The 10415-nt window shown below is 36.8% G+C and overlaps 2 protein-coding genes across 2 annotated transcripts; both read right to left on the reverse strand.

Moving 5' to 3' along the window:
- Positions 1 to 3317: 3317 nt before the first annotated feature.
- On the reverse strand, positions 3318 to 3940 carry LOC107952302 (uncharacterized). Its single transcript, XM_016887567.2, has 2 exons — positions 3745 to 3940; positions 3318 to 3700 (listed from the first exon to the last, which is right to left on the reverse strand). Exons 1-2 carry the CDS (start codon positions 3938 to 3940, stop codon positions 3318 to 3320), a joined length of 579 nt encoding a protein of 192 aa, XP_016743056.2.
- A 716-nt stretch (positions 3941 to 4656) lies between these two features.
- Positions 4657 to 5544, reverse strand: LOC107952303 (uncharacterized). Its single transcript, XM_016887569.2, has one exon. The coding sequence runs from the start codon at positions 5542 to 5544 to the stop codon at positions 4657 to 4659; it is 888 nt and encodes a 295-aa protein (XP_016743058.2).
- Between the last annotated feature and the right edge of the window lie 4871 nt (positions 5545 to 10415).

Genomic DNA, 10415 nt, shown 5'->3' on the forward strand with positions numbered 1-10415 from the left:
TTTTGAACCAACTGATACTATTATTGATTTGAAGAAGTAATAAATGTGGTTACCAGTCTAAAAAAAAGGAAATAAAAACTGTCAAAATATGATTGGGCACCAAAACGGTGCCTTGAGAAAGCAAAAATAAACACAATTAAAAACTATTCCAGAAGCTTGTAAAGTAAAATGAAGCGGCAGACATGAAACCTTATCTCTGGTAACCCTTTTTCTCCCTCATTTGAAACCAAAAACCCGTTTGTATCAGCTATTGAAGAGACCTATTCCCTCCCAGAATCAAATCTTTCTAGAACCACAGTCTTTGTCAAAATTTCAAGTTCATCGGGCAATCAAAATCACTGAGCCCGGACTCTACGTCTTCATCTATCCTTCATAACCACCGTTTCGTCGCTCTTGATTTACCAGGTTCTCCACTGCAGGCGGTACCTCCTCTATCCAGTATCGAGGGTGCTGAAATCGGATTCCTTCCTTTGCCATCTCATGAGCAGCTTTGTTGGCTTCCCTAGGTACGTGCTTGAAACACAATCTCCTAAACTTGAGAACTTTCCCCTTGATTTCTTTAATCAAACTGCTAATACACGATCGATCTTCTTCTGCAGAGTTCAGTTTTCGTATAATAGTTAGCGCATCTCCTTCAACACAAACATCCTGAAAACCCAGCTCTTCTGCCATGACAATAGCTTGTAAACACGCCCTTGCCTCGGCCATAAATGGATCTGAAATATTATCCATGGAAAGGTACAGGCTGCCATAGGCAAACCCTCTTTATCACGTGCAATGATTCCTGAAATAGAGCTTCTTGTGATTCGATTAAATGAGGCGTCGAAATTAATTTTGATGGTGTCATTATCCGGTGGTTTCCAGACTGAGTCTTTTATGTCATGTGTATTCTGTAATATCTCCCCCATACTAGAAATTTCTGTATAGTAAGCCTTGATAAATCCAACAACTTCATGTACCTGCTCTCTGACTCTTTCATGATATAGCTTGTTGCGATTATACCAGATGGCCCAGTAAGCGATAGATTTGATTTTGCATGCTTCCAGACTCTTATTTTCAAAATCCGCTACTAACCATGTTTTCCAATTGGCTTCTTTGTTGCATGTTGAAAATGGCATCTCCAAACCCCGCAAAACCTGCTGTGTGAAGGAACACTCCCTAAAAAGATGGTCCACCGACTCCTCCTCAGATATGCATACCGGGCATAAAGGATTGACAGCCAATTGACGAGATTTTAGATTATGCAAAGTGGGTAAATAGTTGTTAGCAATTCTCCACATAAAAATACGAATTTTGCATGGCACATGGAGCTCACATAATTTTGTAAAAAAATTAGTAGGAAGTTCATTATGTATTCTAGTACCCCCTCTGTAATTAGCCATCTGTATTCGCTCTTAGCTGTATATGTCCCAGTATTATCCCCTCGCCATACCAATGCATCTTGTGGTCTACTATTTGCCAATGGAATTGTGAGAATGCGCTTCAACTGTTCCTCTCCAAATAATGATTGAATAATGTCTTGCTTTCAGGTATTATTTTCCTTATCAATTAAGTCCGAGACTCGAGTAACTCGTAAATCCATATTCTGACATCTGATTCTACCACTGCCAAGTCCTGGAAGCCAACTATCGTTCCATATATTGACTGATTCCCTATTACCGATTCGCCACCCCATCCCCTCCTCGAGAAGTTGTCTGGCTCTCCAAATACTACGCCAGGTATACGAAGGGTAAGAACCTACCCTAGCACTCATAAAATCTCCTTTCGGGAAATACTTAGCTTTCATAACGCTTGCAAACGAACAATCTGGTTTCGTGATAATTTTCCAACCCTGCTTCGCTAACAAAGCTAAATTAAATTTTGACAGATCTTTAAAACCTAAACCTCCCTTCGCTTTGGGGATGCACATTTCACTCCATTTACACCAATGGATACCTTTATTAGTTTTACTATTCCGCCACCAAAATTTGCACATTAAATTCTCGAGCTCTCGACAAAATGAATCTGGTAGCTTAAAGCATTGCATTGCATAAGTTGGAATCGCTTGTAAAATAGATTTTAAAAATACCTCTTTTCCCCCAGCTGATAAAAAGCGCATACTCCAATTATTCAATAATTTGACACATCGTTCTTTAATAGCCACAAAAGCATGTTTCTTCCTGCGTCCTACCATAGTTGGCAACCCTAAATACCGTTCTGGATTGTTAAAGACTCTCACTCCCAAAATCCTTCCCACCTGTACCTGTGTTTCCAAATCCACGTTGCCACTGAAGTAGATAAGAGATTTGTCAAAGTTAACCAACTGTCCCGAGATTTTTTCATACTCCTGAATCACACTTTTCATATTAATTGCCCCTTCACTTGAAGCCTCACCAAACAGCACACTATCATCTGCAAAAAATAAATGTGACATCGATACATTTCTTCTTCCCACTCTTGTCCCAAACAGCCTTCCATCCCTTTTGGCTAGTGTAATTAATCTAAAAAAACCTTCCGCACAAATGAGAAACAAATACGGACTTAATGGATCGCCTTGTCTTAGCCCTCGTTGAGGTCTGAATTCTTCTCCCTCCCTACCATTTATCACCACTGTATATGTTACGCTAGTAATACATCTCATAATAAGCGAGATCCAGCCTTCATAAAAACCCATACTTCGCATCATTTTTTCTAAAAAAGCCCATTCAATTCTATCATATGCTTTACTCATATCAAGTTTTGGAGCAAAGTTTTTCTTCGTTGTTCCTCTCTTTCTTTTGAACGAATGCAAAATTTCGTATGCCACGAAAATGTTGTCTGTGATTTGCCTTTCCGGTACAAACGCCCCTTGTGTGTCTTCAATGCATAAGTCCAGCACCTGTCGAAAACGGTAAACAAGTACCTTTGAGATAATTTTGTAGATCACCTTGCAAAGACTAATTGGGCGGAACTTATTCATTGACTTTGGTGATTTCTCTTTGGGAATAAGAACAATGCTTGTTTGATTTATCTCTTCTATGCTTCTTCGTCCATTAAGAACATCCAAACAATATGTAGTCACATCCTCCCACATTATGTTCCAATACTTTTGATAGAATATTGCCGGATACCCATCCTTCCCTGATGCCTTGAGGGGTGCTATAGATTTTATCGCCTCAACAACTTCTTCTACTTTAAATGTTGCCATTAGCATACTATTGTCTTCCTCCGTAATGCATGGCAAAAAGGACTTGAACAATCTATCACAATTACTTACCTCTGTAGATGAGAACAGCTTTTTGAAATACTCAGTAGCCAAATTAGATACTCCATCCATATCGGTAATTAAATTCCCCGCTTCATTTTTTAACTCGGTAATTAGATTTTTTTCTTTTTCGTTGTGTCGCACTCTTATGAAAGAATGCCGTATTTCTATCCCCCAGACGAAGCCAATTAACTCTTGCTCTTTGTTCCCAGAATAGTTCTTCCTTATCCGCTTCCAAATTCAACTCTAATTTAATGTTTGTAATTTCCTTCAACACTTCATCACTGATTTCACCTGCTCCTAATTTGCTCAACCTGTCATTTAGTTCTTTCGTTCGTCGTTCGGTCTGCTTTTTCTCCTGTTTTGCCCAATTACTCAAAGATAACCCCAAGTTCTTTAGTTTCTTCAACACATCCAGATTATTTGAATTCCACTCCCATTTTAATCGCTCCTCAAATCCTGCCTCCAGAATCCAGTCTGCATTAAACCGAAAATAACCTTGTTGTCTCTTTCCTTGCAACCTCTCCTCCTTATTAGTTTCCACCAGACTTTATACCCTGGGAAAAGATCCCACCATTTTGAGTTAGCTACCCTCTTATCAAGTCTCTCCCTAATATTGTTGTCAACCAGACGACCTCTTTCCCAAGTGTACCACTGTCCCGAAAACCCCAAATCGTATAGCTCGCAGTATTCAATTGCCTCCATGAATGCAGCCATCTGGCTTTCCTCCCGAATTCTTTCCCCTTTCTTTTCAAAAGAAAAAATAATTTCGTTAAAATCTCCGGTAACCAGCCAGGGCTTGTTATTTTCGCGTTTCAACAATCTTAGTAAGTCTCATGATTCTCTTCTTTCCTGCTCCACTGGCGCTCCATAAAATCCTGTAAACCTCCATGTATTTAACTCATCTTCATTCGCCACCTCCACATCAATGTGAGATTTTGAAAAACTTTTCAAAGTTAAATTCAAACCCTCTTTCCATCCTAATGACAATCCTCCTCTCGTGCCAACTGCATCTATGTCAATTCCATTCAAAAAGCTACATTGCCTTCTTATTGCCTCCATTCGTTTGCTCGAAATCTTTGTTTCCATAAGAAAAAAAATTTGGGGTCGAATATGTCTCAATTTATTTTTGAGACGTCGAACTGTCCGTGGTTGCCCCAATCCACGAACATTCCAACTAAGGATTTTCATTGTGTCCGATCAGCCACTTTATGAGTGGCCGCCGATATATCATTCTCCAAACCCTCCATTGATAGTTCCCTAAAATCCCCCGAGATTCCCATTTTTGCATTAATCCTTTGTCGTTTTTTACCATCCATGATTTCCATTAACATGTCTTCCGAATCCTCTTCTACCGTCATTACCTCCAACTGGTTCGAAATAACTTGGCTCCTTGTGTTTAGATTTTTCCTAAGCTGTCGTGTGGAACGTCCTCAGGGGCCCACTTCTTCTTTCTCCTCATTATTATTTGTAGCCTCCCCTCCAGCTTTTCTTACGCTTCTTTCCCCATCTATTTCCATGTCCTGCCATTTATCTGTATCTGACTCCTCTCTAATCCACTTACTCACTACTTGTCCTCCTCGTCTTGGCGCAGCACGTAATGTCAAATCCCATCCAAATTCTATATGCTGATTCCCAATTCTTAATCTGACCTCGCAATAATTTTCACCATGACCAAGTCGGCCACAAATAAAACAAAAAAGTGACAACCTTTCATACTGGAATAAAACATAAATGAATCTGTTCTGCCCAATGCCTATTCGTTTCTTCCTTTTAAGTGGTAAACGAACATCAATTATAACCCTAACTCTCATGAATTTACTAACCCCTCTTGTCACCAATGATGAATCGTATTCCTCAAATTTACCAAAAAAATCTCCAATTTGACGTGCTGTTTCCTCTGATGTGTAACCAATAGGTAAATTATGTACCTGAACCCAAAAGACTGTATGCCAAAGGGGAACTGAATTAGGGTCTTCACCCTCTACCAATTTGTGAAAGATAATAAGATGACGATTAAAAAACCATGGTAGACCATGCAAGACTCGATTCAAATCAATTTCACTATAAAGTTTGAATAAAATCCTCTTATCCTCCATCTCAGTAATGGTCACCCCTCTCAATGGGTGCCATAAATCGGCCAAAGTATTTTTTAATGCAGGAAAATTCACAATACTATCAGTAAGAACTCTCCCTACCATGCACAGTTTATACAACTGTTCCACGGCAGTATCTTCTCCCAAAACCAGTAGGGGATCTTCCTCTTCATCTATAATATTGAGATTAGCAAGATTTGTATCCACCAGATCAATATTAGCCATGTCGTACCTCAAGGCAACAACAAGATCCAAACCCTAAAGAATACTATTCGTGCTAGAAAGCAGACCAAAGAAAACCCTGATTCGTGCTACAAGGCAGACTTTTTTTTTTAGGGGCGGGGTTTTTTTTAAATGAACTGGTTTGATTATTTCCAATCATATTAATACTTATCTAAAAAACTATTTGTTCCTTAAGTGATCAACCATAACAAGATAAAGATCACATGGAAAAATTTAAGACTGTCACATTCACTTATAAGTATCTATAATTGGCCTTAGCAACCTTCCACTTCTCATCTTTCATGTACTCTTTTTTTTTCTCTTAGTGGTTCTCAATACCTCACATCATGTTAACTGCCATGTTTCGCTTCCTCTTTGTTCCCAATAAAGTTCTTTCTTTCAAGAAGCAGAACGTATCAATTATGGCAAATGCCAAAGCAAACAAATCCCCAATCACATGTTCATACTAGCAACAAATACACTTTGGTAATTAGTTGACAAATATATGATATTTGGCAAACATCTTGTCAACTATAAATTTTTGTAATGCACTTGCAGATGGTAGAGCAAATGGATCTGAAAACCATACATACCACCAAGGTTTGAAGCATTTGGTACCACGGCAATAATTAAAGAACTAAAATAGAGTAATACCTGTTGAACTACAACACCAGCTGATTTGTTTTTATTTAGTTGTTATTGAGTCAAATAATTGTTAAGATATTTTTTTTATTTTTAGTCTTTGAATTGTTAACGTTAGAGTCAATGTTAATCCTATTTTTTAGCACTTAGTTGAGTCATTGTTAGCTACAATATATGCTGAAAATATGGCAGCATTGTTACATGTGTTTTGATATAATAACGTATTTGGTTCAGCAATAAACAACAAGTTCTTCCATTTTTTCTGTATTTTTTTCTTAAAAATATTGCTATGAAATATGAATTATGGCATTCATTTATTGTTCTAGTCTACATTTTGGTATCAGAGCTAGTTTGATTAAAAGACATGCATATTAATTTTCTAAGAGTTGTCATTGTTATTGGTAAAATAGTTGAACTACAAGTCATCAGTGGAATAAAAAAACTAAGCAATCAAAATTATAATTCATGGTCTAAATGCATGATGTCGTATCTGTTCATGGTCTAAATGCATGATGTCGTATCTGCAAGGCCAAAATCTATAGGAGGTAGTTAACGGGAATGAAAGTACACAACCAGAAGAGGACGAAAATGGTGTTCTAAGGAAATGAAATATTAAGACAGGTAAAACCATGTTTGCCTTGAAGACAACATTAGAAGAAGATCTATTGGAATACATTCAGAATGCAAAGACCCCAAAAGAAGCTTGGGATACATTTGTTGATCTGTATTCAAAGAAAAATGAGACAAGACTTCAAATTTTAGAGAGTGAATTAATGTCAATAATGCAGTGTAGAATGACGACTGCTCAATATTTTCAAAAGGTGAAATCTTTATGTTGAGAGATTTTTGAGTTGGATCCACAAGTTCCAATTAGTGAAACCAGAATGAAGAGGGTAATTATTCATAGTTTGAGACTAAGATATCAAGGCTTTGTCACAACAGTATAGGGATGGCAGAATCAACTAGTATTTGTTGAGTTCGAGAATCTATTAGTTGGTTAAGAAGCATTGGCTAAGCAAATGGCAGGAATTTCATCGAAAAGTGAAGAAGAAGTTCTTTATGTTGGTAGGAGTAAAAAAAATTTCAAGCAACATGCTGCTGGGGGTCAAAAAGAAATCAAGAGGAAAAGGGTAATCGTGAAAATGCACCAAAGCATTATGGTAACACCAAGAAATTTGAAGGAAAGTGTTACAATTGCAGAAGGAAAGGTCACATGGAAAATGATTACTTGTCAAAGAAAAAACTGTTGAGAGCAATGCTACTATGTCCAAAAGCGAAGAAGAACGGGATGTCGAGGCTCTTGTTATGATGGAAGAAAAAGAGTCAGCTCTAACTAAGACAACAAAACAAATTAATTACAAGGAGGACTAGATCATTGACTCAAGCTACTCAAATTATATGACGGTTGATAAAGAAAAGCTGCAAAATTTATCGAAGTACAAGGGAAGTCGTGTGGTGGTGATAGCAAGAGAATCAAAGCTACCAATAGCCCACATTGGTAACACTATAATTTCTCTGAAGCATAAGGATAATGATGTATCACTTTAAAATGTCTACCATGTCTCAAGTATAAAGAAGAATTTGCTTTCGGTAGCACAATTAACATCTATTGGTCATTTTGTCTTATTTGGCCTACAAGATATAAAGGTATACCGAGATCTTAAGATTTCAAAATACCAATAATAGAGGGGAAGAGATCAAAATCGATTTATGTGGTGTCAACGGAGGCTGCATATGTAGATAAGTCGAAGAAGAACGAGACAGGGATTTGTGGCACATGCGATTAGGTCATGTAAACTATTCAAAGCTTGTTAGGATGATGAAGAAATTGATGTTAAGGTGTCTTCCACAACTTGAAGTTAGAACTGATTCGATATGCCCTAGCTATAAATATGAAAAAGTTCATCAATTACCATATGCAGACTCTAAGTTTCAAGAAAAAGAATTATTAGAATTGATGCATTCTGATGTGTTTAGATTTATTTAAAAAGCATCAAATGGTGGAATGAAGTAAATGGTGACCCTAATTGATATTTTTCAAGGTATGTGTGAGTTTATTTTGTAAAGGAAAAATCTAACACATTTTTTTAAATTTAGGGAGTTCAAGGAGACAACTGAAATAGAGGTTGGAAAAAGAATCTATTGTTTACGAATGGATAATGGTGGAGAATATAGCTCAAATGAATTTTCTCAGTATCTTCGAGATTGTCGAATACATCATCATCTAATATGTGCCAATACACCACAACAAAACGGCATGGCTGAGAGCAAAAAAAAAACACTTGGCTGAAATTTGTCGGAGTATGCTTTACACAAATAGTGTACATGGCAGATATTGGGAAGAAGAAATGAGGATAGCTACATTTGTTATCAAATCGTCTCCCTCAAAAAAGGTCATGTTTTTTTATCACATTTTGAAAAATTATGGAATAGAAAAAACCTTTGGTTAGTTATTTTCGAGTTTTTGGATGTGTATGCTATGTGCTCATACCTGACCATTTGCTTAATAAAATGGACAAGAAAGCTATAAAATGTATTTTTATAGGATAGGACAGCCAAAGAAAAGGTTAGAGATGTTGTGATCTTGTAAGTGGCAAATGCTACACATCTCAAGATTTAGTGTTCGATGAAACTTCTTCTTAGTAGACTTCAGAAAAGGATGAACTACTGAATTCAGAAATTTTTGGTGATGCACAACCTTCCCATATTCTATAAAGTTTTGACGAGATGGAAAATGGAAATGATGCTTGTGATCATAAAAGTGAAATAGTGCAGAATCCATGGCAAACTGATGTGTATCGACAACTACAAAAAGGAGTTGAACATGGTGAAGTGAGAACACTAGCTCCATTGAGAAGATCAATAGGAATAAAAAGGGAAAATCCCAGATACAGTAATGCCGCCATAGTAGCAGAAGCTGATATAATGGAGCCAAATATGTTTAAAGAAGCAACTCAAAATGCAAATTAGACCAAGGCTACGAAGGATGAAATTGTTGCACTTAAACACAACTAGACTTTGAAGATTGTGCCAAAGAAAAAAGATGTCGAACCAATTTCCTGCAAGTGGATTTACAAAATAAATGTCACATCGATGGATCAATTGAAAGACACAAGGCTCGATTGGTAGCTCGTGGATTTTCTTAGCAATATGGACAAGACTATGATGAAACGTTTAGTTCTATTACTAAGATTACTACGGTTCAAGTCTTACTTGCACTAGCAGATAACAAAAATTAGCAGTTGTGGCAAATGGACATGAAGAATGCATTTTTACATAAGGAGTTAGATCGTGAAATTTATATGAATAAGCCAATTGGGTTTCAATGTACAAGCTTCGAAAAGCATTCTATGAGTTAAAGCAAGTGCCTAGGCTTTAGTATGGTAAAATTTTAGAATTTCTTACTCATGATGGATTCTTAGTGACATCCGCAGATTCTAGTTTGTTTGTTAAAAACAAAGAAAGACGGCTGGTTATTGTCCTAGTGTGCGTGGATGATTTAATAATAACAAGAGATTGCAAAGAAGAAATTCTTCAAACAAAAGAGAATTTTTCTATTCATTTTCAAATGAAAGAATTGGGACACTTGAAACATTTTCTCAGTCTATAGATTGATCACATAGCGGAAGGAATTCTTCTCCATAAAAAAAAATATTCCAATGGTTTACTGGAAAAATTTGAAATGTTTGAGTGCAAACCTATCGCAACTTCAGTGGAGCCAAACGCCAATATTTGTTCTCTTGAAGGGAAATATTTAGAAAAAGTGACTATGTATCAAAAATTGGTAGGTAGTCTAATCTATCTAACTCTAACTAGGCCTGATATCTCATATGCAATAGGTGTGATGAGTCGTTACATGCAAAGTCCAAAGAAGTCACATCTAGAAAGAGTTCAACGAATTTTGAGATATGTGAAAGGTACACTTGAATATGGTATCTTGTACAGAAAAGGTGAAGAGTGAACGTTGATTGGCTACTATGATGTTGATTTTGCGGGAGATTATGATACTTGATGTTTAACAACAGGGTAGTTTTCATGATAAGAGCAGGAACCAAGCATGTGACAGTCCAGTTTTACATGCAAAAACCAAGCATGTGGCAATCCGTTATCATTTTATTAAAGAGAAAATTCTGTTAGAAGAGATTGAGTTAAAGAAGGCTAAAACAGAAGACCAAATTGCAAATGTGTTCATTAAAGGCCTGAGAGGTAACAAGGTTGAGAATTTTCGTTAT

The sequence above is a fragment of the Gossypium hirsutum genome, chromosome A02 (assembly GCF_007990345.1).
Source record: "Gossypium hirsutum isolate 1008001.06 chromosome A02, Gossypium_hirsutum_v2.1, whole genome shotgun sequence".
Classification (NCBI taxonomy): Eukaryota; Viridiplantae; Streptophyta; class Magnoliopsida; order Malvales; family Malvaceae; genus Gossypium; species Gossypium hirsutum.